Here is a 27460-nt window from a genome sequence, read left to right on the forward strand (position 1 = left end):
ATTTGGCTCTAATGACACACTTGGTGCCTCCAGTTCTTTCTGGCCCCATTTTCACCTCGATTTCACGGTCGAATTTGAGTGTCAAGCAACTAGGGATCTAACTTCCATTAGTGCTGTCAGTCTGGCTGCACAATCCCATTAATGATGACACAAGTGATTGAGGAGTGCATGCATGTCTGTGTGTGAGAGATAAAGTAGGGGAGAGTGTAATGTGCTTGAATTTTGCATGTTTTTTTGTTGCTGTTGTTTTTTGTTGTCAAGCTGAGGACATGAAGGGCAAATGCCTTGCCAAGTTCTTTGCCGCCTTTTTCCCCAGTCAGCCATGTACAACACACTTACACAGTCGTGCTGTGTGGGCATTCACTCACACTGACCCCTGGACTGTATAAACGCTGTGGCTCAGCTGGCCTCCCCTGACACTACATCTGCCGAGGCTTTCGTTGTAGTGAATTATCCCCTCTGCTTCTATGCATCTCGCACTATCAACTGGAAGCGAGACTCTCCCTCCATCTGTCCATTCTGTCGTGTTACGTTTACAATGGCGTTCGTTCATGTTTTGAAACGAGAGCTATGTGAGTCCATTTCTGCAGGCTATTAAAAAGGCTGCTGCTGAGGCTAATGGGAGGTAATAGTTTATAGCAGTTTATAGCAGTCATCCTGAACCTATTGTTCTTTAATATTAACCTAGACATACATTTCCATGAATTTAATTATCTTAAAGTGGACCTATTATGCTCATTTTTAACTCTATAGGTCTTTATATCTTATACCAGGCATTGGTGCATCCCAGCAGTTCATTCTTTCTCTGAAACGAGCTGTTTTAGCTCCTCTTCCTTTAAAGCCACCCTCCCTTGAAGCTAGCTTTTATCTTACTGGCTGTTCCTCGCAGACAGAAGGTTTGAACAGCAGGTGGAGAAGGATACTGTCTCTCATCAGCATTATACGGAGCCAGTGGAAGAAACTACCTCATTGATGAAACTTGGCTATGCTTAATATGAGCATCCAGGAGCTTAAAAATACACCCCCGTATAACAAAAATAAAGAGGACCATTTTAGATGTTCTATAAACTGTTTTTGTTTTGTGTTAACGGTATTAATGACAGCTTTTATTGGTTTTTATGATATTGGGGTTAAATATAAATGGATTAAACATTTTATATACAGAAAAATACAGTTCAGTTTCCATATTTAGTTTTGTTTACTGCCTTATTGGGAGAGCCTAACAAGCATGGTGTAAACTCCAGTAAGGTATCAGACCTCGTGTTAATTTGTTAATTTGCATTTTCTTGTTTCCATCTGTGATCCAGCTCTTGGAGCCTGTGTGCCACCAGCTGTTCGAGCTGTACCGGAGCTCCGAAGACCGCTTGCGACGCTTCACCCTGCAGTTCCTGCCCGAGCTGGTGTGGGTTTATCTGCGCATCACTGCCAGCAGGGATCGTCAGAGCAATGGCTGCATCGAGGCCCTGCTTCTGGGCATTTATAACTTGGTAGGTGTTCACCTTTCTGGGTCTGGTTACAGTAGCATGCCCGATGCAGAGCGATGGTCTTGTTACTGGCTGAGCCTTAAACGCGACCTTGTGGATAACCAGGTCCACCATAAAGTGTTGCAGTGCATACCAGTAGAGTTCCTGCAATCAGCCGTGAAGTAACTTGAACAGAGATTTCAGTTATTTTGTTTTTAGCAGGCAATGCTAATATCTTTGTTTTGTTTCATTTGTTTAAGGCTCATTTGCAAATTGTTAAAAGTTAAATACAATTTAGCCTTAAAGGACTTTTTTAAAAAACCGAAATGTTGAAATGCTCCCTGGATCATTAATTCAACAAATCCATGTGGTATCCCGACAGTAAAAACAAACAAGCAACGACTATTCAAATCTTCACAGTGAACTGCCAAATGTGATTTGACTGTCAAAATTCAGAATCAGGGACAGACTCATTCTGAAATATGGAGCAAGGGTGGCTGCAGTGTCCAGTTTCACACTGTTAAACCCTTCACATGATCTGTCAACTGCTTACCCTGCAAACATAACCAGTATCTTCTGTTTGCTGCTGAGCTTTTTTTCCTCCTCAGTTTTGAGTACTGCTTATTAGGTGTCCTGGTTCTAGTTTGACGACTGCTCTTACAACATCATCATCCATAAAGGGATATCTCTGCCAAAGCTAAAGCTTCCCCACCATGCCAAGCATGAATCTGATTGTAATAGTTTGTAGTTGTGAGAACATCAACACTTTGTCTCACAGTAGTCAAAAGTTGATTGATCCAGACTTAAGGTTTCAAGTAATCCTCCTAACCCATAACCTCGTTGGCAGAAGTTAATTTGTGAGGTGTGACTAGACTGCTATAGGGTTATATGGATGAATATAGGTCGTTGCATTATTTTGAGCCTTTACAATTCTTAAGATGCATTTAAATGGATAAAGTGTAAAGTAAAGTGTGCGTGTTAGTCCCCATAGGGAAATAGTTCCTCTGCATTTAACCCATTCACCCAGTGAAACAGTGGGCAGCCACCAGTGCAGCGCCCGAGGAGCAGTGTGTAGGGACGGTACCTTGCTCAGGGGTACCTCAGGGTAGCCGTTCAGTGGAGTCGAACCCCCGACCTTCCGATCATGGGGCCACCACTCTACCTACTGAGCTATCCCTGGATAAGAATGTGGGAAAGTGCATTTTTTAAATGGAAATCACAGGTGCTTTAGATCTAATACAAGTGAAACATTGTTAAGGTTGAACGTCTGTTGACTTGAAAGACGACCTACAGGGAAAACCCTGGATAATGGGACGAGCGCAGATAGATTGCATCACCAGGAAACACCCCTGGGGAAATGTGCTAAGAGCTTGAGATATCAATAGAAAGAGCTCCATGACAGCCAGCAGAGCTAAGGGTATATCCATGCATAATTCATCCCTCAGTCTATACCACTCACCCTACACACACACGCATAGGTACATACTGCTCGTGCTCATTGACATCTTGCCTGTCTTCAGCGATGACTTCTCCTTGATAAACAGCCTTGCTTTCAGCAGTTGCCGCAGATATTCAGAGATGTACTGTTACCCAGTGAAGGGCACACCAAGGCATGAATCAACAACAAATTCAAGGAGAAGTGCAGATAAGAAAGATTGTCTGAAAAACCAGAAAAGCTCACCACTTTGATTAGTGTAAGGGGGATGGGGGGAGAGATCAAACTGAAACAAGAAAAGTTGTCTCAACTTTACTCATTCTGTTAACACTGTCCGTCATGCTCACATGTAATAGCCACTTGAGTCCTATTGAGTTGCTCATAATTGAATTTCAGGATAAATCTGGGAAATGAGAAAGTTTCACAAATGTTCTCATGTACATCCGTAAATGTTTATTTTTTCCTCTTTTTAATATATATCAGGAACACAGATAATCAGGTATTACTTGTAGAAATGGTATCATTCTCAGAGAAGCGTTAATCTTTGTGCAACCCATCGCAGTGTGAAATTGGAATTGAGTGGCACCGGTTCTGGCAGTGACATTTAATCTGCCAGCAGAATAGACGAACACCAGGCTTAACCGCGTGCGTGATAGGCGGTTCTACAACAGTACTGATAAATGTTTGCACCTTAACCACCACAGAGGGAAAAAAATCACATTTACAAGCTTAATATACACTCATCAGCCTCTTCTTTAAGTACACAGGTTCAGTTGCTTACAAATATCTAATCAGCCAATCACATGGCAGCGTTTGGGCATGTAGAAATGATGAAGATGACCTGCTTAAATGTGCTTAAATCACATTGTTCCAGGATGTGGGACAATGTGATTTAAGTGACTCTGAATGTGACACTTTTGGCGTTTTTGATGTCATACGGCTGGTCTGAGTATTGCAGAAACAGCTGGGATTTTCCCAACCAACCATCTCTAGTGTTTACATGCTCAGAAAAAGAGAAACTATGCAGTGACCGGCATTGTAGGTTGCTTCAGAATGACATGAAAGCAACACAAACTCAAATAACCACTCATTAAAAGAAAGGTATGCAGAGAAGCATCTCTGAACATGCAACATGTTGAACATTGAAACAGATGGACTGCAACAGCAGGCATTCACACTAGGTGTCCGTTCTGTCTCCACTAAGAACGGACTGAGGCTACAATTCACCAGAACTGGACAATAGAAGACTGGAAAAATGTTGCCAGGTCTGATAAGTCTTGATTTCTGCTGCAACATTCAGACTGTAGGGCCAGAGTTTAGAGTAAACGACATGAAAAGCAGGGATCCACCTGTCTTGTATTAAGGCTGCTGCTAGTGTAATAGAGTGGAAGATATTTTTTGGCACAGTTTGGACCTTGTTGGCTTTCCTGACATTGTCCATCTCTTTATTACCACAGTGTACCCATCTTCTGATGGCTGCTTCCAGCAGGATACTGCACTATGCCACAAAGATCAAGCTATTTCTAACTGTGTACAAGGCTATTCTTAGTGGTTTTCAAATTTTGTTTGCTATACCTAATTCTGTAGCTGATTTAAAAAAAAAAAAAAAAAGGGTTGTGGATGTCCCACAGAGCAGGCCCACCTCACAGTATCAGAATCATTGTTTCAAATGCAAACCTGCATTCCTTCAGTAACACACCTTCTCTGTTTCTTTGGGTTTGCAGGAAATCGTGGACAAAGATGGCAACAGCAAGCTCCTTTCCTTCACTATTCCATCTCTCTCCAAACCATCGATATATCATGAGGTAAGCCTCTCTTCACTGCAACTCTGCAAGTTGCAGAAGGACTTACTTAAATGGCTATTTAGAAGGTGGCAGCTCAACATCCCAGCACTGCAGGTCTTTTTTTCATTAACATCACCTTGAGGAGTTAGCTGTCTGTATGTGTTAGTCCCTCTCTGCCAGATCTGTGTCTTTCAAAAATCTAATAAGAAAAGATTTAACAATTTATGCACTTGTCGATTTCTTTGATTTTAAAATGAGAGCATTTCAACTTTCGTTCATTTTGTGTTTGAGTCGCTTTTGGTCGCTGTCACCGTCACGCTGGCTTCGTGCAAACGCTGACCTGTCTGCTACAACAGGCACAGTATTGACTGTTGCTTTGACCTGGAATTCCATTACCAAGAGGTTTTAAAGGACATACCGACTGTTTACTGGCAGCTCATAGCCAAATTTTAGAGCCTTTTTTACTCCTCATAGCACAGAGTGACAGCCCTCAGTAGGTGCTTGTCTCTGAGTTGTGCGTGCGAGTGTTGATGAGACTTGAGTGTGTAGCATGTGCTGAGGGCGATTTATTGCTGTAATTATAAGCTTGAAAGGCTCTATCCTCCATGCTGAGAGAGTGAAGAAAGCATGGAGGAGAGAGTGTGTGTGTGTGTGTGTGTGTGTGTGTGTGTGTGTGTGTGTGAGTGAGAGAGTCACAACAAGCTTCCTCAGCTGTAGTACGGCTCTGCACGTACGTGGCCTTATCCCTTGGCCTCCAGCATTAGCATACACTCCGCTCACTTGCTTTTTGTTTTTTCTCAGCGCCACTGCCTCGCCTTCTCTGCTCAGTGTCACACAAGATACCTAGGACAGAATATCAATTCAATTTAGAGGTGACTTTTGGTCTGCACACCATCAGAATAAAATGGCCTTGTGACACATCCTCACTTGGACATAGCCAAAGAGGCCACGCACTCGGTCGTTACCTCTTCCTCTTTTTATTTCAACATGAAGATTTAAGATGACTTTGTTTGTTAACCTGAATACCTTAGCTTGTCTCTGGAATGACACAGTGCTGGACAGCGAAATACACCTTGGTTATTCAGTTTATCCTCTGTGCTTATGGTAACCTAGAGATATCAGATCTGTAACAGGGCAAGGATTAAAATAGGAAGTTAAACCATGTCAGACCATATAGCAGTCACATTGCTGAGGATATAAAACTATCCTTAAGGCCACGTGACATGCTAATTCATGTTGTATAATTGAGGTTGAAGGCTTTGGATTTTGGTCAGCGAAACTACACAGCAGATCCACACAGCAAATTCTGCTGTCTTGTCTTATGATCAGTATGATGACAAGATCATGAATGCACAAGTGCTCTGTTTATAGAATTTTTTTCCCCACAATATTGCAGGATTTCTGGTGCCCTTCAGAGTTTTTAGCTAAAGAGAATTCAAAAACAATTCTTTTTGAACAAGTTTTGTTGATTTGATCCATTTAAGTATATGACGTATTTGATGAAATGGTCAAATAAGGAGTCATTGGCTTTACCCGACTGTTCAGTAGTCATGCTTTCTGTCATGATATGTATGAACTAATACATGAACAAATTTAACTCGGGTAATTTTTGTGAAGACTTACTTTCTTTTGTATAATAAAAATAAAGAGAATGAAACAAAACAACAAAAATTACGACATCAGGCCATGAACAAGCTGGATTACTTTGTCTCTACTGTCCCCACAGTTTGTTTTTGTGACATGTAAACCTAGTCTGGTTCTTCCATTTTTCTCAACACGTTTCCACAAAGTTTTGTTATAGTTTTCCATTTAAACAAAGAAAAGGGCCATTTATCATTTACTGTCATGCTATAAAGGTGCCACAGCTGGGAAATGTTTAATGAACTGTTTTTCTTTATAGCCTTCTAGCCTGGGGTCAATGGCACTGACAGAGGGAGCGCTCTGTCAACATGACCTGATCAGAGTGGTGTACAGCGGCCTCCATCCTCAGAGAGAGACCTTCACTGCGCAGAACAGGTACTGATTTAGATTTAGATTAGATGTTTAGCTGTAGTTTATACACACTGAGATCCCTGTTTGTTCAATTGGGGGCAGTGGTAGAGGTCTTTCAAGGTGCAACTCGCCATACTGAATCAAACTTTGACTAATTTATTTTCATTAATAAAATACTTTATTTATTGTACACCATCTATAAAACCTTTTTAAGATGATCAGATCGTAAGCCTTGATGCTCGCCCAGCCTCCTCTGGCCAGACTTGGCAGGTCTGAAAGCTTTTTTGGCTCTAAAATACTTTATGCTGCTATGGTGATCTTTGCATAGAAATGAAGCAATAGAATGAGCAGATATACATAAATGCCCGTGACATATACAGTGGTGTGAAAAAGTATTTGCCCCCTTCCTGATTTTTCATATGAACTACCTTTTTAAGGTCATGCCACAGTATCTCAATCAGATTCAGGTCAGGACTTTGATTAGGCTACTCCAAAGTCTTCATTTTGTTTTTCTTAAGCCATAGAGGTGGACTTGCTAATGTGTTCTGGATCATTGTCCTGCTGCACAACCGAACAGATGGGCAGACATTCTCCTTGAGGATGTTTTCTTAGATAGCAAAATTCATGGTTCCATTTACCACAGCAAGTCTTCCAAGTCCTGAGGCAGCAAAACAGCCCCAAACCATCACACTACCACTACCATGTTTCACTGTTGGTATGATGTTCCTTTCCTGAAATACCAGATTTAATGGGACAAAAGTCTTGGGGATCATCAAGATGTTTCTTGACAAAAGTGAGACAAGCTTTTGTCTTCTTTTTGGTCAGCAGCGGTTTTGTCCTTGATAAGAAAGAAACTGGCAGAAATGGAATCCAGTTTTGCCAGTTTCTTTCTTATTGTTGAATCATGAACTCTGTGTTTAACTGAATCGTCAATGCACGCTTGGAGTAATTTTGGTCGGGCAGGGGAAGGAAGGGGGCTAACATTTTGTCACACCACCATAGCAGATAATCTAGGGGAAGCACAGATAACACTCATCATCTTTAGTGTTTTCCAGAGCAGGGTGGCCCCCTGGTTTCCATAAACACAGAGCATCATAAATATACTGAATGGTTTTCAGCAGGACCAAGCCTCTTAGCTTATCTGGAAATCCATTTGTTGAGTTGGGCGTGAGATAGTGTTTATGAGAAGAAGGCTCAAAGCTCCAGAGAGGTGCCAGCTCAGTGCTACTGATGATCTAGCACCAAGCAATTTACATCCACCTTGCACACAGACTCAGTTAGGCCACTTAGATTCAAGGGCTTCCTCATTGTCCTCCCTCAATATGCACTTAAGGAAATAAAGTATGCTATATGGAAGCTGAAGGCTAATAATAACAAAGGGAGAGTTCTGTATCGATTCCATTTGAGTACCACCAACTTTTTATTCTCTCTCTCTATTTTTTTTAAACAACTATCAAACAGTTTTGTCACAACACAGAGGGTCACGGATGAGTTGTTGTCATGGAAATTTTTGTATTAAATAATTCACAGTTTCTGTGTTGTTGTTTGGGGTGGCTGTGGCTTAGGAGGTAGAGCAGGTCCCCTATAAAGGTTGGTGGTTCGATCCCCTGTCTGTTCCAGTCTGCGTGCCAATCATCCTTGGGCTCCAAGTTGCTCGTAAGAATGTGTGAAAGTTGGATAGAAAGCACTTCCATTTAAGAAAATAAAAAGTGCCCATATGAATGGGTGAATGAGGCAAGTTGTATGAAAGTGCCTTGAGTGGTCAATTACAGTAGAAAAGATATATATATATATATATATATATATATATATATATATATATATATATATATATATATATATATATATATATATATATATATGAACTGCTCCATTTGTCATGCTTACATGTGGGCCTGATCAGCCTTTGCCATAACTTCTAGAAGGAAGAGCACTTTCCCCCACAGAACTTATGCTACAGTTGCTTTTCAGTGACTTTATTAGTAATTTGTACATATACTACCCAAATCTCACCTGTGTGTTCTACAGCGCCACCCTCTTTAGTTTTATGCATGACTCCTAGTGATGTAAATTTTGCCATCACTGGGTAAAGTGAGGTTTTGTGTCTGACAGTTGTGTGTGTCCATGTTGCTCTACATTGAAATGGACCATCTACTTATGTGTCCTTCAGGAGAAACTATTTGTACACAACTGTCCGTGCTTGTGCCCAGAAGCTAGTATAATCTTGGCCCCTCTCTGTCAAAGCTTCTGAGTTGCGTAGGTTTGCCAAATATTTTAACAATAATCTCTTTACTGGGTGAACCCGCAGCAACAAGTATGCTATCCACTATGAGTTCAAGATGACTTAAATCTTTAGTGTCACTGATTCTGCATCATTGATAAGAAGTCTGTGGAGAGCTTAAGGGCGATTACTGCAGTATGTAAGGCTATGCACCTACAAGCGGCACACTGGCTGACAATGCACAAAAGTGCTTAGGCAAGCAGACTGTTTAACACTTCATAGAGTTGATAAATTGCTTGAACCACGCTGCATAATTGTTCTCAGTGAAAGTGTCATACTTTAAAGGTATGATATTGATTAAAAGTGATATTTCCTTTTTTCCCAACTTTTTTTTTTTGGACTAAGTTGATTAGATTAACAGTGTGTTTTTGGTTGCAGGTTTGAGGTGCTGTGTTTCCTCATGCTCTGCTACAACTCTGCTGTGGTCTACATGCCCCTTTCTTCCTATCAGTCAGTCTGTAGGATGAGCTCACGGTAAGAAAAACAAAAACGCGTGTACCTTCTTTTGTTTTGCATTTTCTCCACCCAAGTGATAACCAGCCTCTGCAATGACACATTTTTTGTATTACCTGCTTTCCAGAAATTAGGATTAAAACACCTCATAGGCCGTGTAACCATATCTCAGTACAGACTGCCATCTTTGCAGGAGGATTTGATAAATGCAGTTTTATTTGAAATGAGTTGAACTGACTGTGCTTTTGGCCAATCAAAAACCTTACTGCTGGATACCTGTCTCCATCTGTCTATTTTGGAAACACTGAGACGCCCTAAGGAGAAAGGATCAATGTGGAATTCACAATATGACGCAGATAATTATTCCACCGCAGCATGTAGACGATTCAGGATATGAATCGCTGCCTACTGTTACCGATCAGACAGACAACGCCTGAAGCAAGCTCAGTCTAGTCTAGACAGATGGCAAACTGTGACTGTGAAGACTTCAGAGCACGAGAACAGCACTCACTCTTTCAGTTTAGCCTCACAGTAAAGACGTGAGCACCCTGCTGGCTGACCTTGCCTAACCTTCTATGAGTCTCAAGAAGTTAAGATTTTGTTCCCCTCGCTCAGTGTTTGATGTGTTTCCTCAGGAAGTGTCTGATGTTTCCTTTAGTTGTTCTTCCCATTTAGCCTCATCTTATCTGATGTGTGCTTTCCACAGAGGTTAAAGGGATGTTGTTTAACCAGTAAAAATCTCTATTCACAGGTTGTGTGTATGCGGCTTCCCGCGGCAACAGCAGAAGCTTTGGAGGGAACCTTGCAACCGAGTGCTGTTGGACCCTGAGTTCATGGTGCAGATGCTGACTGCAGTGTATCATGCCATGTACGTGTCTTTAAAGCAGGAAAAGTGTTTCGGTTTTTGCTTATTTCATTATATTATGATTTTTTGGCAGTTCCACGGCTGCAGAAACAAGTTTCATGCATCATCACTTGTTATATATGCAATATACACATGCTGTTGTTATAAAGGAACATTATCACTTATTTTCAGCTCTATTTTTAGTCTTGAGCTGGCTTTAGAGCTTTTTAGCTACCCGCTACAGCCAGAATCGGTTTTGGTTGACTTTCATGAAGGATCAATGCATCAGGTCCAGTTTGGGGTCCAGTTTCTTGCCCAAAGGCATTTCTTTATGCTGACTGGAGGAGTCTGGGATCAAACTACTAACCCTCTGACTAGTAAACAAACCCATATGTCTGTTGACCTTTTCCAACAAAAAACACTCGACTTCTGATTAGTAGCTGACCCGATCTACCTCCAGAGCTGCAACCACCTTACTGCTCTGAGAGCAGTCTGAAGCTGCACAGGCCAGAGCGAATGGTGTAAATGAAGCTGAAAAGAGATTCTGTATTTATTGTGGCTGTAGCCAGCTGCTCGTTGTGGGCAACACAACATAATGTTGTTTTTGCCACTGGAACATTGCTAATGAGGGTCTTCTTGATTCTAGTTTGCCATGAGTTGCTGCAGAAATTCTCCTCACAGCATATGCTAGTGCGCCACCAAGGGCAGAAGCTACCCACTGTAGAGAGCGATTACATCAGCAGCGCATTGTGGAAGCAGGTGATTTCATCCCCTACGAGGACAGTCATTGCAAAGCTGATTATAGCTCCTCGATGACAGCAAGTCCTCAGATATGGATATCCTGATACGATGGTGACTGGAATCGCTACTGTTGCAGTAGTGGTGTAGCAGAGCGGTTGGGAGAGGATGAGCATGCATTCTGCCTCATCACCTCCATGAGGATGCAGAGCAGAAATCAGTAGGTTGGAGCAGGCGATGCACAAAAAAAAGGAGGAAAAAAAAGGGCTGTGTGTGAGTGTGAGTTTAGATGACAGAAAATAATGGCCTTTTTAGTAATCCCTACCATAGGTCACCTCAGTGCTCACTCACGTGAAGGCCAGATGAACATGAATCCAAGCTTCACACTTGGCACTAGCTGAGGACAGTCTGGGATTTAGGTTAATATGGCCGCTAATGCCGAGAGAGGAAGCAAAATGCGCTGGGATATCAGAACATCACAAACAGAAACAGCGTTCACTTGTGCTGTTCAGATTGGAAATTTATTCTACTGTAGAGTAATTTTCAGCCTCGTGAACATCAGAGTCTGTTTTACCTGCCCATTCATCCCATTTCTTTTGATCTTAAGACTAAAAGGAAGCCCAGAACATTTGTCCCCGCTCGCATGACTGTTGCATTTGCAGGACCACATCAAAGAGTTCAGCCATTCACTTCCTGGTGTTTTTGCAATTTTAATTTATTATTTCCATAGTACTTTTTTTTTCATGGTCATCAGTCCAGGTAGTATCTTGCAGTATCTTGCTCTGCAAAGATAATATTCAGTATTTATTGGACATTTTCAAGTTAAATACATGTTTATCAGTCTTTGCTGATTTTCAATTGGAATTTTATAATATGTTTCCATATCCTGCATTTACACAATTTTACACAAATTAGCAGCCATTAATGTGCCAGTATTCTATTTAGTAACTGTGAAAACCATTTATGTGTGACATAAAGTTTGCTTTTCTAAATGCTTTATATTTTATTTCACTGCGAGGAAAAAAATTCAGCCTATTTTCTTGCATTTCAACAGCGTGACAAAGAGTATAATCCCTCTGTTTAGATACGTGCCCAAGTTATCCACCACGCCCTCGCTGTAGCTGCAGGCATTACTAAATAACTAATAATAGATTAGAGGATATGATTCAGACGTCAAGGCACCTTGTGAGACATTCCAGATAGGCTCGCAGCATGACATTGTTAAATGCCTGTGTGTGTGTGTGTGTGTGTGTGTGTGTGTGTGTGTGTGTGTGTGTGTGTGTGTCTTTTGTTGTGATTTGCAGATACAATGGAGAGTGGGAGATGGGGCGAGAAGCTCTGGAGGACATTCTGTACCGAGCCCAGCTGGAGCTTTACTCCCAGCCTCTCCTGGTAAGACCTGCAGCACAGCAGTAAACTCCCACCTGTCTATAATTAAATCCCGAGACAAAATAAAAACCATGAAGTAAAATAATGGCTTTGATCTGCCTTTTTTTTTTTTTTTTTTTTTTTTTTTTTTTTTTTTTTTTTGTCCTCAAATTCGAACCATAACCAGGCTTTAAATCTTGTTATACCTCCTGGCTTTGCTCCTTTAATTGTTTATTGATCTGCACCTGTGCATGTGTCGACTTCAGCTGGGGAACGCCATGAAAAACTCGCTGCCGGAAAGCGCTCCCGACGCACCGCGGGGCCGCAAGGTGCTGCAGGTGGAGGTGACTCCCACCATCAGGCGTATATCAATCTCGGCCATCACCACCGCCTCGATACGACGCCACCGCTGGAAGAGAGAGGGTGAGACTTAAAATCTGCCATCTTGGCTGCAGCACACAGGAACGCGAGCCAGGCCGCAGTGCAGGAAGTAAATCTGGACGCAGAGTAGATTACTTTTTTTTTTTTTCCCGCCCTTTCATCAACCTCATGAATTATCCGTAGCACTTGAGGATAGTTTCAAGAAGAAAGTTAAGCAAGTGCATGGTTATGATTTAAACTGTAATCTTACAGGTTATTACTTTTTTCCCTGATCTATAAAAGCCCGCAAGAAGGAGCTATTTGGTGAGAAAATGACTTCTCTGGTGTTTTTTTTCCCCCCTTTCCAGTGAGAAGAAAACCCGTTTCCTCTGTACTTCAGTTACACCATTAGCATCATCTAAATGGTGTTTCATGTCAGTTATTGTATGCAACTGTGGTCATATAGTCTGTGTTTGCAGTGTTTGTGCCACTCACTGCTCCTTATTGCTCTTTTTTTCCTTTTCTTTTCTCTGTTTTTGCTTGTCCTGTCTATTACGTGCTTTGTTTCACTGGTTACGATGAAGAGCGAAATGGTGCCTGTAGTTTCTACTGTCTCCATTTTACCAAGTATTTATGGGGTAGTTCCTATTTTTTCCATATCTTGTGGATATGAATTTAGAGACAGTAGTTAGGCCTGCTCTGGCTATGATGAGGCCCGAATTGATTGAAGCTTGCTGCTACTAAAGCGACACATTTCCTCATCTGTGTTGTTGACTCCCAGATTGTTTTGACTACTCAACCGATGCAGAGTTGAGCCTCATCGTCAATCCTAGCCTCGCCCAGCACCAACACCGCCACCGCACCCACTGGGATCCCACGGCTAAAGAGGAAAGAGGAGGGCGGCAACACAGCCACCGCAGCAGCAGCAGCAGCATCATTCCCCCCATCACTCTCGAGGGTAGGGGACGGGGGCAGACGCTCAGAGCAGGGCGGGTCTCAGGAGGAGGTGCCCCCTTCGATCTGTATCATCCCAACCCTCCTCCTACTACCCCTTCTCGGCTTGAGGCGGTTAACTCTGCCCTTTCCATTGTGGCTGCCTCTTCACTTCCCCAGAGTATACTAACTCATCCAGTCTTATAAGACGCTCAGCCAACAACCCCTCTAATGCAAAACCTTTGCTATGTTTTTGCCTCATTTAAGAGTGGAAGAGTCGCCTATTCTGGGTTTGAAGGAAGTGTGGTTGGCTAGTGGCCGTTCTGCATGGGCCTGTCGTCATGTCATGTTCTCTCTTTCTTCCCCTCATCATGCCTTCAACATTAAACTGCCACCCTTGTCACTCACTGAGCATGTTTAGTGTCCAGCTTGACCTTCTACTCTGCGCTTTCCAAACTCTCCCTGTTTGATAATTGGGTTTATTGATTTATATTTTCTACAGCTTTGACAGGGAATATGTATCAGTTTTACAAAACAGGCTCAGAGTATCCGGCATCTTCTTTCTGAACTCGCCCCTTGAGGTGTTTGATAGCATCAAGTTTTGGGTCTGTGAGGCCAGCAGCACCCATCTGCTGCTACCACCCTTCCCTGCAGAAAGAGAACCTCCGATTTGTTTGTGGTGTTTTCTTTTTCTTTCTTTTTTTATTAGTCCAGCACCTTTACTCTGTCCTAAGTTTGTGTTCTGTTATGTTGCATTTCTTTTCCCCAGCTCAGTGAGTGAAAACAAGCCCTGCATGCACACGCTACAGCAAGCTTCAGTGATTTCTGCTCAAACAAGAAACGTCGGATCTTTTAGCTTATCAGAAAAAAAGGCCAAGTTATAAATTGAATGCCGTCAGTCTACTATTTCGAGCGGGGATTGTAGGCCCATTTTGCATCCTTTAAATGTGTGTCCATTTCCATTCATAAACGTTTAGAAATCTTGAAACGTCAGACGCATTTCCTGGCTTGTGGTCAGTGTATGTCTGAGTGCCATCTCGTCTTCTTCCAGTGAGTTTTCATTGAACGCCGCTCTGAAAGAATCCTTTATCATGATTTTGTTAGATAGAAATCTGCCACATATTAAAGAGAAACATGGGATTATTTCAAAAGCAGTCAGTTAGTTGCGATTCTCTTGCAGGAAGTCGAAACCTGTTTGTTTGCCTCTCCATTGCATTGAAATTGAAAGTTGCTTGTGCCTTTGCATGTTTAAACTTCTTATAGCATATTCTTTGCACCGCAACCATTTTTCTTTTTTGTTTTGAGTTCCTTAGAGGAAATTATTCATTCAGCTCAGATCACTTCAAAGTAAAAGTATAAAATGTGCTATTTTAATATTGCTAAATCTGAGGTGGGGGCAGTTTTAAAAACTCTGAACTGATGATGTCAGATTTTTAAAAGAGCCCGACTGATGCAGGAGCTTTAGTTTATTTCGAAACTTTGTGGTTTTAAAAACAATCTGAAAATTAATTTAAATATCAGTCTTTATTAGAAATCTTTAATGTCTGTCCTCTTTAGTTTTAAAGCGATCCTATCTCATACGTTCTGCGTTGTAACCAGAACATATGAGAATGAGCCGCTGAAGATCATCAAAGACTCTTAAGGAAGAATTCCTTATGTGTATTTATTGATATGTATGGACTCTGTTTATGGTAGGAAAACAGGTCCTTTTTCAAATATACACTGCTGTAGTCAAAATTCATCAAACACGCAGGTATGTAAAAACACAGTTACCCATAATGCCTTCTACTGGACAAATCTTCCATTAGTGACGATCATTATATAGTTAAAGTTTACTTCTTTTGTATGTTGGTTTATATTTTACATAATACAAACTCTGATGCTTATGTGCAGTGAGCTTAACTTCTGCAGATGAAATTCGCCTACGGATTGAAAAGTGCTGTTTTAGCTTGTAACACCAAATTTCTGTTATGCAAAGCACAAAGTTCATCCTCATTAATAATGTGACCAACGATTTAACTTTTAAACATAAACAAAGCATTGAACTTTACAGGGAAAATATGGATAGTTTGTATGCTAAGTAGCACTTCCTCCCTTTATTTTTGTTTTGAATTGCAAAGCTAACACTGACCCTCTCAGCTATATTGCGGGTTATGTGTATTTTCTTTTTTCTGCAGAAGCAATGATTTTTGCAGGTTTACTTTAAAATGCTGCTCCTCAGATTGACCTTGAATGCACCATGAAGAGTTTTTAAAATGCTCCCCACTTAAAAACTGAAATACAAAATATGGTTATTTCAGATATTTCCGGCTAAATTTCACAGCGCATTGAAATGACTGGGAACCGGCAGGAAGTATATAAATCTGTTGCATGAGCAGACATAAGCAAAGTGTAGTCAAAAGGCTAAAACATGGAAAAACCACTGGCTGCAGCCTTGTTGGTAAAGATCACCAATACCACTCTTCATTTGGGGGGACTGGGTTGGCCTGTGGTGGTTTGCAGACTGGCTCATTAAGCCTCGCGGGCTGTCAGCTCTAACTGGAAGGCTATTGATCTGGCGAGGTGTTTGGACTCGCATCAGCGCTTTCCACAGATTGGCAGGCACATCTCGGCCGGCCAACCACGTGACCGCTGGGCCAGTGCTGCAGGAGAGACGAGGGATGGGGCAGGAGAGCATGTGTCTTCTCCTCATGTTATGTGCATGTCAGTCCAGACCTTTTTCTTCTCAGTTTTCTGCATTCCTTTTTCTGGTGCTGTCTGTGGTTTCCCTATCATCCGGGTCTGCTTGTCCCAACGATGCATGACAGAGAGAGACAGCTGATCATCTCTCTTCTTTTAACAGCCTTTACCCTGCATACTGTATGTCAATAACTTGCTTTTTTTCTAACACTTTATCATCTTTTTTCCTTTTCAGCTTTCAAAGTGAGGATACAAATGGATTAAAAATGTTTTAATCTTTAGGTCTTTATCCAAATATCGTGCCTATTAGGCTATAGATTATTGACGATTGCATATTGTGATTAAAAAAAACTCAGCTCTTTGAGCCAGGGTATTGAACTCTCACTTTGCCCAAACAAACAGCTGGTCAGATTTCAGTCAATCTGTGTTACATCAGAGGATCAGAGCTCAGGGTCATTATGCAGTCTATTGAACTGAACCTCTGTTTGGTGCTTAATGACTGAGATAATGAAGAAGCACAGTCTGTCGAGCGTAAAGTGTTGCACTTTTAGAAGGGGAACTAATTAAGTCTGCTAATTTGTTTTGGAGTATTTCTAATCATCTAATCATAGTCATTATTACTGCTAAAATTTTTACAAGCCATTTGACAACACTGTAAATAAAAATTAGAAGACACGGCTTTGTGTTAACGAGCCAGAGCAGCAACTTCTGTGACATGTGGACGAGATTATAGATTATGAAACTTTGCAGTTATGAAGTGTTTGGAAGGTTTTATAAAATGAGAGTAAAAGTTTTGCTCAGTCAGGTCATACTCAGCTCAGCATTTTGTGATTTCACTCACATTTCTCTTTGCTTTTGTTTTGCTTCTGTCTATGTTCATTCATCGTCACATTCAGACGCTGATGGCATGAGCGGCGGGGAGGACTCCTTCAATATCAACGACCCAGACGAGGGTTTCTCCTCTGGGGCGTCGAACAGCAGCCAGCCCAGCGGCACCAAACTTGGCGGCAGCGTGGGGCCCAGGGGTGGCAGCCTGAACAGCAGCACGAGCAGCATCAAGAAAGCCATTACTGCGCGACTGTCTCGGGACAAGGAGCGAGAGCGGGAGAAGGAGCGGGAGAAAGAGCGGGAGACAGACAAACAGGTGGAGTTGTCTGCGGATCTTCAGGCCGCCACGAGGAGGCATCAACAGAGGCAGCAGTCGCCTCCAGCGAGCATCAACTTGGACGCCATCCAGCTGAGCCCCATAAAGAAGCACCTGAGCTTCCCCGCGGGCCCCATGCTAGTGAGGACTGGCAGCACCTCCTCCAGCAAGTCCTTTGACTGCACGAATTTCAACCTGAACGGAGGCGATGGCGAGGAACACGAGGAGGCAGGAGGCTCTGAGAGGGAAGGGCTTCTAGCTGGGGGTTCTCACCGGCACTCCACCATCAGTTTGCAGGAGGAACACCTGCTCAGGCCGGAGGAGGCTCAGGCCCTGCTGTCTCCTGGAGCACCTCTTACCAAGCAGTCACGCTCCCCCAGCTTCAACATGCAGATCATATCACAGGTCTAACGTCCAGTGCAGGGAATGGCGCGCACACTCACACGCACGAATACCTACATAACACACACAGATTCATGCAGTTTCTCTCCGCGACTCTCTACAGCTCGACTATGACGTCTTTCTACCTGTGCGTCTGTCTGTGTATGTGTGTGTGTCTAAGAAATTGAAACACATTTGAGATCTCCAGAGCTGTGTTTCCACCCCGTTAAACATCCATTAAAATTTGTAATTGAGACCTGCTGTCGTCGTGGGTGGATGAAGTCACTGACAGCACAACGTGAAAAGTAGTGAATCGTGACCGGCTGCTCCTGCTGTAACTACGGTCGAGTGTAAGAGTCCAGCGTGTCACTGCGTCCTCCTCTCTGCCAAGCTGAGCATTCCACATAGAAACTCTCCTCAAAGGGAGGCTGTGACGAGAGGAGATCTGCAAGGATTTCAGGCTAGCTGTAGGTCATCCGTGACATTTCAGATTATTACGTTTTCCAGACTGAATCAGTCAAAAATGAATCAGCAATAACACTTACCGTCGCTCATTTGGAGAAGAGTGGGGGACTTGGTTGGTCTGTCTCTTCATTCCTTCTCCTTCATTCCCGGGGCTCACGTGCAATCGTTCTTGCTGATTATCTTCCTTGTTAATTGCTGTTTTTTGGGGTTTTTTGTTTTAATTCGACAGAGAGTTTTATGAATAACAGATCTTTAAATGTTTTAAATCAGAGTCCAAAGAAGGGTTTTCGTGTGTGTGTGTGTGTGTGTGTGTGTGTGTGTGTGTGTGTCAGTAGTTTGTCAGGCCCAAGTGATTCTTTAGGGTTAAGGCCATGACCTGTTTTTTGTCACAGAAACAATTCTCATTTCATCTGTAAAATCTAACAAATAGGATTGTTGTAAAACCAAACTGGAAGGGTGTCGAGGCTTTGTCCTTCCCCGAGATTTTAAATGGTTAAATCTAGAGAAATAAATACTGTGCAGCTATGGGAAGACTTTTGTCTTGCGGTTTGGTTTAAAATCGGAATCTCGATGAATAACTGCATTGGACCGTGCACACTTTTGCTGACTGTATGTTAAATTTGCGGTTCAAACTGCTCAATGGATCCTTCCGTCTAAGAGCACTCGTTAGTGAGCGTTTAGGTCTGTGTTAAAGCTTGTGTGTTGGCGTCATGTCTGAGCCGGTGAAGTGCTGCCCTCTGGAGGTGTATAGCAGTCACTGCTGACCGCCTGTTTTTGTGCTCTGATTGGATGCTTATAAAACATTTTGTTCTACCTCATTGTGTGTTCACCTGCCACTCAGACACGTGTCTCCCAATCAGAATGCAGAATGGTTCAAAATCAGACTGATGACCAATTGGGAGGATTGCAAATGGTTTCACACTGCAGCTGTGACGACACTGTAAAGATTTGTGCGCATTCGTGTGACAAGTGTGGCTGAATATCCTGGCCTTGCATTTCAGTTGAGTACCATCATGTGCAGTTTTTACCTGCAAAACAAAAACCATCAGACTTTTCTTCTTTTTTTTCCTGTCATATATCAATCAGTCTCATTTGGGTTATTATTTTAAGTCCCTAAAATGCCCTGCTTTGATTTTTATTTTTATTTTTTGGAAGTGCAATTTCAATCACATACATGGAGTTAGATCTCTGCTGTGAAACGGCTGCATCTGCGCGCAGTGCTCGCTGGTCTTCTGTAGTACCCCCTGTCTGGGCTGAGGGATTTGAGCACGGCGTGCTTGTCTGCATGTTTAGTGCCCTGCGAAGCGCCGGCTGTTTCATTGGCATGAAATGCCCGGTGAGCCAAACCCGAGTTTTGTCCTCGTCTTTGCCAGATGTGCCGATACGCATCCTCTCCTTAAGGACTTTCGGTTTCCCCTCCTTTGGATGTCTTAAATTTAAAAATGCCTTCTTTTTTTTTCTCCTGTCTGCTGTTCTTATTTTAAAATAAAATTAAAAAAAAAAAGGGATCTCTAGACACATGGTTCAACGTGCCCTTAGATGCAGCTTCACCTTTATTTGCCATTTAAAAAAAAAAAAAAAAAAAAAAAAAAAAAATATCATCACTTAGTATAGCTGTTCACATATAAAAGCAGTATATGAAGCGTCTGTGTACTGTAGTAGTCAGCGGTTGTACTGCATTTCCATGTTTTGCTCAAGTGCTTGTTTAAAAAGAGAATGAATGATTAATATATATACATATGCATATATATATATATTTATAAAAGTCAGTTCAGTGTGCAGTGAAAATCCCACACGCTCGTGCTCCTGTGCTTGAAACCCTCACAGCTGCTGCTCCTGGTCCTGAGTGAGTCCTGTGTGTGCTTTAGCCTTACACATTTCAGGCCAAAAAGCCTCAGTAGTCAGCTCTTAGGCCTCACATCATCTTCCTCCTTCTCCTGAACTGGACTGGACTGTGGAGGATGAAGAAGAGAGGAGAGTAGCTACAGTTCACACTCTCACCTGGTCCACTGTCTGCTGTCATCGTGCTGTGTGGCTCTCGGCGAGCCGTGTTTTCCCATTTACTGTATTTTGCTGTGAGTCGAGTGGCACCTTTTGGCTGTTGTTTGTTTTTGTTTTGTTTTTTAAACTGTTAACGTGTTCTTGTCATTCACACGACTCCCCCTCACCTGAGGGGTACCAGCAGCCACTTTGGTGCTGCACGCTGCCACAGAGTGACAAATGTCCGAGAGTGTGTGCGTGGGAGTGTGTGCGTACGCAGTGTTATTTGCATGTGATCAGGGTGGGAAATGAACGTTAAAGTTTGACTGTGGTTGGAAATTTTAGCTGCCATAGATAAGCTTATAAATCCTTAAGTCTATTTGAATTTCAATAAAGGAAAAAATATATTTTATTTAAATAAAGTTCATTTCCTGTCCTGCATGTGACAACTGTGGGCTTTGTTTTCATACAGTAGAATGCACTTTAATCCATCCACCTCTCTCAAGAAAGTAATCGAAATGACATCATTTATGTGCAAATACACTCAATGCAGGGTTTTAGTCTCTTTTAAAGTAGCATTGTGTTGGATGTGACATCCAACACAATACTATTTTTTTTTTTTTTTTTTTTTTTTTTTTGTTAAAGTCAAAGGGTACAGCTATTTATTATATTTTTTTCATTTTAAAACCAAAAAAAATATATATATATAGATATATAGATATATATAAAATGGGGTCTGGAAGGTCTCAGGAGATTATCAGAAAGCCACATTTAAAAAAAAAATAAAAAATGGCAGCACTAAAATTTCTGTTCTTGACATCAGAATTGATTCTATGCAACATTTCCCCCACCCTCTCCTTTTTATTTTTTTATTTTGGTGGACGGGCTTTCGCCGATCCTCGTCGGGTGGGAGGGGCCACATGCATTTAAGATGATTTTTAAAGGTGCAAGACCTCAACAGTGTCGCCATTCAAAGATTCTGTTTATACACCCTGCGTGGTGCTACAGAGCAAACGACTTCTCTTACATGGGTGAATTAAGAGGACCATGGACACCTGGACTCTGAGTGCATGTTGAGCCCTTCTGTCAGTTTGCTGCTCTGTGGCTCAAAGACGCCAGTCGGTGTATTAAATAGATTAGCAATTATGAATGCTTCAAGGGAAGCTGCTGGATGATGTGATTACACTGTACTAATGATGTTATATAAATGGAGAAAGACTTATTTTAAATCTTGTAAATAAATGTACAAAGGTGAAGCAAGATGAATATAAAAAAAATGAACATAAGTCTGAAATGTAGAGAAATTAATGTATATTGTTGAATAAATATTGTGCTGTAAGGGATCTGAGTGTGTGTGAGTGCTTTAGTACACTCATCATTACACATCACATGACTACTTCCAGTTTTAGTACCCAGTTTGGTTTCACTATATAACTGCAAAAGTCTCAAGTCACCTGTCATTTCTTTACATTTCATTTAAATGAGCCAGACTTTATTGTAAGTGGGGGTTTTTAAGTGGTCTTGAGCAAGAGAAGTCTTTATTTAAATTTAAAAGACTATCCTTTATTATAATATCTGTATACAATACAGAGCATTGTATCAAAAAATGCAAAAATAAATATTTTAAATACATCAGAATAACCCATTGTCTACAATATAAAAACTTAGTCGTCTGAATTCAGTCAGCTAATTTTGTGAACTGACTGTGTTAGCTTATTTGCTGTTAGCTAATGGTTCCACTGAGTCAGAACAGCTTTGCTGGCAGGGAAAACGGAAATTGGAAAGAAAATTAGAACAGCTACTGTGAAACAAGCAACGCTGGTAACAGTCAATAGTGCTGAATGCAGAGCGACCTTATGGCCGGTGTCTCTGGGCTTTTTGAGTCTTCAATCCTGCCTGATCACATTTTTAAAGAAGGGAACTGGGCGGACCGCCATATTTGACGGAAATTACGTCACTAATGTTAATCTTCACTCCGGTTTTTCGTAATGGATTTGGCTCAGTTGTCACAGCAGAGAAGTAATTCTCACCACTCTTAATGCAGTTCTGAAAACAGTTGAGGCATTTTTCATATCACAGACTCGCCTCTGCAAAAGACAATCAAATCCTTTCTCACATTTGTCAGAACATGAATAGTCAGTCAAGCACTTCAACTTTGTGATGAATGAATAAAGACTTTTCATCACTCATTAAAGACTGAGTCATCAAAACTGATGAAATGGAGACAAGCTAAATAATACTCATTAAAATATATGCATAGGAAAACAAACAGAAAATCTATACAATCTAAGAACATAGCACAAACTACTGCAAAGTCCTGTAAATTCATGCTTCATACGTTCAGCAACCGCTTTATTAGGTACACCTGTTCCTGTACTGAGTCTCCTGCACAGCCATCTTCAGGGTTTACAGGGATGAAATGAGAAAATATCCAGTGAGCAAGCGTTCTCTGGGTGAAAATCCTGGTTATGTCAGAGGGAAATGGCCAGATGGCTTCAAGCTGATAGAAAGGTAACAAAAAAAAACATTTATACAAACAAGCTACGCAGAAGAGCATATCTGAAAGCACAACTCATTTGACCTGGAAACAGATGGTCTACAGCAACTTCTTCAGTCTGTGACTTCTGACACTGAAGAAGTCACTTGGGTGAGTGGCAAAACTGTTCTCCCACTGAAAACACTACATCCAGAAGAACAGAATTAACTTTTTGGGATTTCCTTACCTGGATGATTGAGCATGAATCAACACAAATGGTGGAGAGTCCCAGATATTTAACCCCTAGTGAATTGTTTCTTAACAGGGTTGTTGACCCACTATTGATCATGTGCCTCGACATCTGCACCAAGGTGTGAAAAAAGGCGTGGGTCATTATCAACAGAGGTTTTGGGTGACACCATTGTGAGACCTTGCCTCACCCTATTATGTGACCCATTGAGATCACCTGAAGGAAGATGTGAGTGGAGGTTGAGATCCCTTCCCAGGCACTTCAACCCCAAAAAGAAATTGAGAATATAAATTCTATCTACAATTCTAATGGTGTAACCAGGGCATTTTTGAGAAAAGAGCTAACGCTTTTACATTTAAGGTGCGGAGAGTCCTGCTGAAGTTCTGCAGAGCTCTGGACTTACCAGACTTGGTCTTAGTTTACATGAGGGATAGAAAATGCTATTTCAGCTTAAATCCACAGTCAATCAAAAAACCTGTAGTGATCCCACATGTGTCAGGAGTATCGGAGCAGTCGAGACACATTTTTTCTAAACACCGGGTCTCTGTGGCTTTTAAACCCCAAAATTTGGTCCACCCTAAGGATCGGGTCCCCCGACACAAACAGAGTAACATAGTGTACGCTGTTAAGTGCCAGGAGGATTGCCAGGATTTATACATCGGGGAAAACCAAACAACCTCTGGCGAAGCGGATGGCACAGCACAGAAGAGCTACCTCGTCAGGCCAGGACTCTGCAGTCTATTTACACCTACAGGCCAGTGGACTCTTTCAAGGATGAGGATGTAACATCTTGGACAGGAGGAACGCTGGTTTGAGCGCGGAGTCAAGGAGGCCATTTACGTGAAAAGGGAAAGACCATCTCTGAATTGAGGAGGGGGCCTAAGGTTACATCTTTCGCCATCTTACAATGCTGTGATTGCAGCCATTCCCCAACTTTTTGTGAATGGTACTCATGGCCATTGATCAGTGGGTTTTGGTCAGTGGTTGTTGATCAATGGTCATAAGAATTTGCATAATTAAGATTAAGAAACTGACCTCCCAGCCCATTGTTCCCTCCCTCAGTCATTATGCAAATGTACTGTTTATAAGATTGGGGAAACAGTCAGCTGAGACTGAAGAAGTCACTTGGATGAGTGACGAAACGTTTCACCCACAAAACGCTACGTCCAGATGAACAGAATCAACTTTTGGAGATAGTTTTTAAATTATTTATTAAGTTCTGTTTAAGAGTTATTGTAATATGACATGTTGTTGATTTATTTATTTTTTAATTTAGTCTCTTAAATCGATTTTCTATCTTGTTTATGAACAAATACTTTTCAAAAATAAATGTAAAATTAACGGGCTTTAGTCATGAAGTCAAAAACTGTGCGCTTCTTCCAATGCAAACGCTCTCACGACTTTGCGCATGACCGTTAGAAACATATGACCTTCAAATGGCCGAAGACATAAACAGCAGCAGACATGGCTAAGTTAATATGGCCCTTATCATTTTAAATATTTAGATAATAGTAGGGCAAGGAGCTAGGTTTTTGTTGTCTGTGGAAGCTTGTTTCCGTCTCTGTAATATCATAATAATAATACAAAACAATAATAATAAAAAGGGTGGGTTATCTTGACTTAAGAACTCGAAATTTCAAGTTTGCTTTTTTTGAGATAATTTTGATTTTATTGACTGCAGTTTTGACAGCAAGTTTTACCGGGCCGGAAATTCCCGTCCATAGTTGTCTGGTCAATTTAGCTAGCTAACTAGCTACTCTTCAGAAACTCTTCAGGTAAACTGACACGTACTCATACACGAAATTCTCGTCAAGGTGAGGTGGCCGCACAGCTTCCAGTATTAGTTACTGACTTCTTCATAGACAGAACTGTTTATTCCCACATTGACTGAAAGAGAGGTGTTCCAGCTAACTGAATGTCAGTTCATTGCCCCCGCTTAATTCTGTTTTGGCTCTCATATCTGTCACCGTCAGTCAACTGGACTCTTCTCAGTGTTATAATTTAAACCGCATTTTATTCATTTATTTATTTGTAAATAAATTTGTAAATTTATCTGTAAATACGAAGACCTTGAGCCAGGACCGTGTCATTTAATTCAGCTCCTGAGTCTTGCTAGACCAGTTTCTGAGTGTGGTGCAGTTTACCCTCCTCTTCACTAGGGGGCTCTACAAGACGTATATTTATTATGAGTCGATCTGTAAAACACCTTATTCATCCCAGGTTTCACTCCGCTTCATTGAGTAAAGTCTAAAGACTTTATAAATGGATAAATAAATTGCGTGTATTTATAATTAGCGTGTATGTAGTGGAAGTATTTGTGATATTTGTGTTGGTCTTTCTATTGGATCAAAGCGTGTCACGTGTCCAGGAAGCCGCAATAACGTTTGCGTTATAAATGCTCGCAAGTTAAATTTACCGCAACACAAACCCAGCGATATAAGATGTGTGAGGGAACATGGTTGCTCTTGTTTGTGTGATAATTCAGTACAAAATATCAGCAGTTCAGCTTCCAAACCATGAGTCAGAGAGACGGCGCTGGGAACCAGGCCGTTTCCTCCGAGCCGAATGCGACATCGCTTCTCGGCCTTTTGGCTAAGATCAAGTGTAGTATCTGTTCTTATCAGTTTAATATCTGATACGTCCCCTACCCGGGGACCATATATTAAATTGATTTTTGGAACAGGGAGATGGAATAGGGGCTTGCTCCGTCCACTCCACGCATCGACTTGGTATTGCAGTACTTCCAAGAACGGTGCACCCACCCCTTATTATGTTTAAAGTTAATATGATGGCTACGACTGCGTTTTCAGGGTACTTAGTTCAAAGCTCAAATTAATTTTGGATTATTTGCAGTGAATAAATAATGTACCCTTTTTGGTCCCTTTGTGTGGAAATTTTTCAAAACAAAACAATGTATGCACAACTGATGTCAGTAAATTTTGAAAGTCTGGTTTATTTTGATGTGAGAAACGTGGAGAAAGAACACTTTTTTCCACTTATGAGTGTGATTGTTCTAAGAAAACCAAATTATGGCACAGAAAAATGGCCAACGCGTGAACTTTACTGTAGAAATAACAAAAAAAATAAATTTTAAATTACAGTTACATTATTTGAAAAAGTTCTAATGAAAATACAACCGTGTGTTCACAGCTCTGAGTTAAAGCCGGCACTTGCCTCTGTTTTCCAGTAGAGACCGACAGCTCTCCTAACTGAAGTGTAAACAGCGCATTCTGTTCTTCATCCACAGAGGACTCATACTGAAATAGGTTAATAGGTTTAACTCTTCTTTTTGCCATCTTGGTAAAAATTTGGTTAATGCTCTGCACAGCACTGAGCGTGATAAAGCTCACAGTGTAGTTATCCCCCTGTCGACCACCAGAGAGTGACAGAGCTCTGTAGGTTTTCTGCTCTCTTTGGACCTTGCTCCCTGATGAATTCACACATTTTACTGGTAACAATTAAAATAATCCAACTTTAAGGCACTTGTATGTTGGCTTTACATTTCAGAACCTACATCCATATTTTATATACTGTCTGTGGTTGTGTTGCCAACAACCAATAAACATCAAGAAGCACAAGATAGTCTCTTGCTGTTAAAGACCAAGTTGTCTGATTACAATATATTCCTGGTATTCATGCTTTAAAGGAAACATTTGCCTTTGAGTCCAGAGTCTTATCATTTCCAAAGTAGTACAGCTAAGCAGCAGTAGTTGTTTCCGTTCTTATTAACTCTGATATTTCCTACTTGTTGCCTGGCAAAAACAATAAGCAGAAACAAAAATACAGAGAAAACATCAACAATCAGACGGCCCTCTATGAGCAGCCACTTGGCGAGAGTGGAAAAGAAAATCTCCCTTTAACAGGGAGAAACCTTCTAATAGGTGAGTCTGGGTTTCTTTGCCTAGGCTGCTGCCTTTGTGACCTGGCATAATACAGGGAGTGCAGAATTATTAGGCAAGTTGTATTTTTGAGGAATAATTTTCTTATTGAACAACAACCATGTTCTCAATGAACCCAAAAAACTCATTAATATCAAAGCTGAATGTTTTTGGAAGTAGTTTTTAGTTTGTTTTTAGTTTTAGCTATTTTAGGGGGATATCTGTGTGTGCAGGTGACTATTACTGTGCATAATTATTAGGCAACTTAACAAAAAACAAATATATACCCATTTCAATTATTTATTTTTACCAGTGACACCAATATAACATCTCCACATTCACAAATATACATTTCTGACATTCAAAAACTAAACAAAAACAAATCAGTGACCAATATAGCCACCTTTCTTTGCAAGGACACTCAAAAGCCTGCCATCCATGGATTCTGTCAGTGTTTTGATCTGTTCACCATCAACATTGCGTGCAGCAGCAACCACAGCCTCCCAGACACTGTTCAGAGAGGTGTACTGTTTTCCCTCCTTGTAAATCTCACATT

At 41.4% G+C, this 27460-nt stretch overlaps 1 protein-coding gene across 5 annotated transcripts in view; it reads left to right on the top strand.

Moving 5' to 3' along the window:
- Nucleotides 1–21639, top strand: part of LOC308410517 (hyccin 2) — a 51694-nt gene extending 30055 nt beyond the window's left edge. For 4 of the 5 annotated variants that reach the window (XM_080903893.1, XM_080903895.1, XM_080903896.1 and 1 more), the window contains 9 exons: nucleotides 1308–1487; nucleotides 4623–4703; nucleotides 6583–6698; nucleotides 9334–9429; nucleotides 10160–10276; nucleotides 12295–12382; nucleotides 12625–12781; nucleotides 13500–13676; nucleotides 17227–21639. In XM_080903893.1, the coding sequence (XP_080760019.1) occupies nucleotides 1308–1487; nucleotides 4623–4703; nucleotides 6583–6698; nucleotides 9334–9429; nucleotides 10160–10276; nucleotides 12295–12382; nucleotides 12625–12781; nucleotides 13500–13676; nucleotides 17227–17885 (1671 nt within the window). In that variant the 3' untranslated portion in view covers nucleotides 17886–21639. The remainder of the gene's footprint in view (nucleotides 1–1307; nucleotides 1488–4622; nucleotides 4704–6582; nucleotides 6699–9333; nucleotides 9430–10159; nucleotides 10277–12294; nucleotides 12383–12624; nucleotides 12782–13499; nucleotides 13677–17226) is intronic. The other variant, XM_080903897.1, reaches the window with a different exon arrangement.
- The last annotated feature ends 5821 nt before the right edge of the window (nucleotides 21640–27460 follow it).

The sequence above is a fragment of the Rhamphochromis sp. 'chilingali' genome (genome assembly GCF_963969265.1).
Source record: "Rhamphochromis sp. 'chilingali' genome assembly, chromosome: 14".
Taxonomy (NCBI): Eukaryota; Metazoa; Chordata; class Actinopteri; order Cichliformes; family Cichlidae; genus Rhamphochromis; species Rhamphochromis sp. 'chilingali'.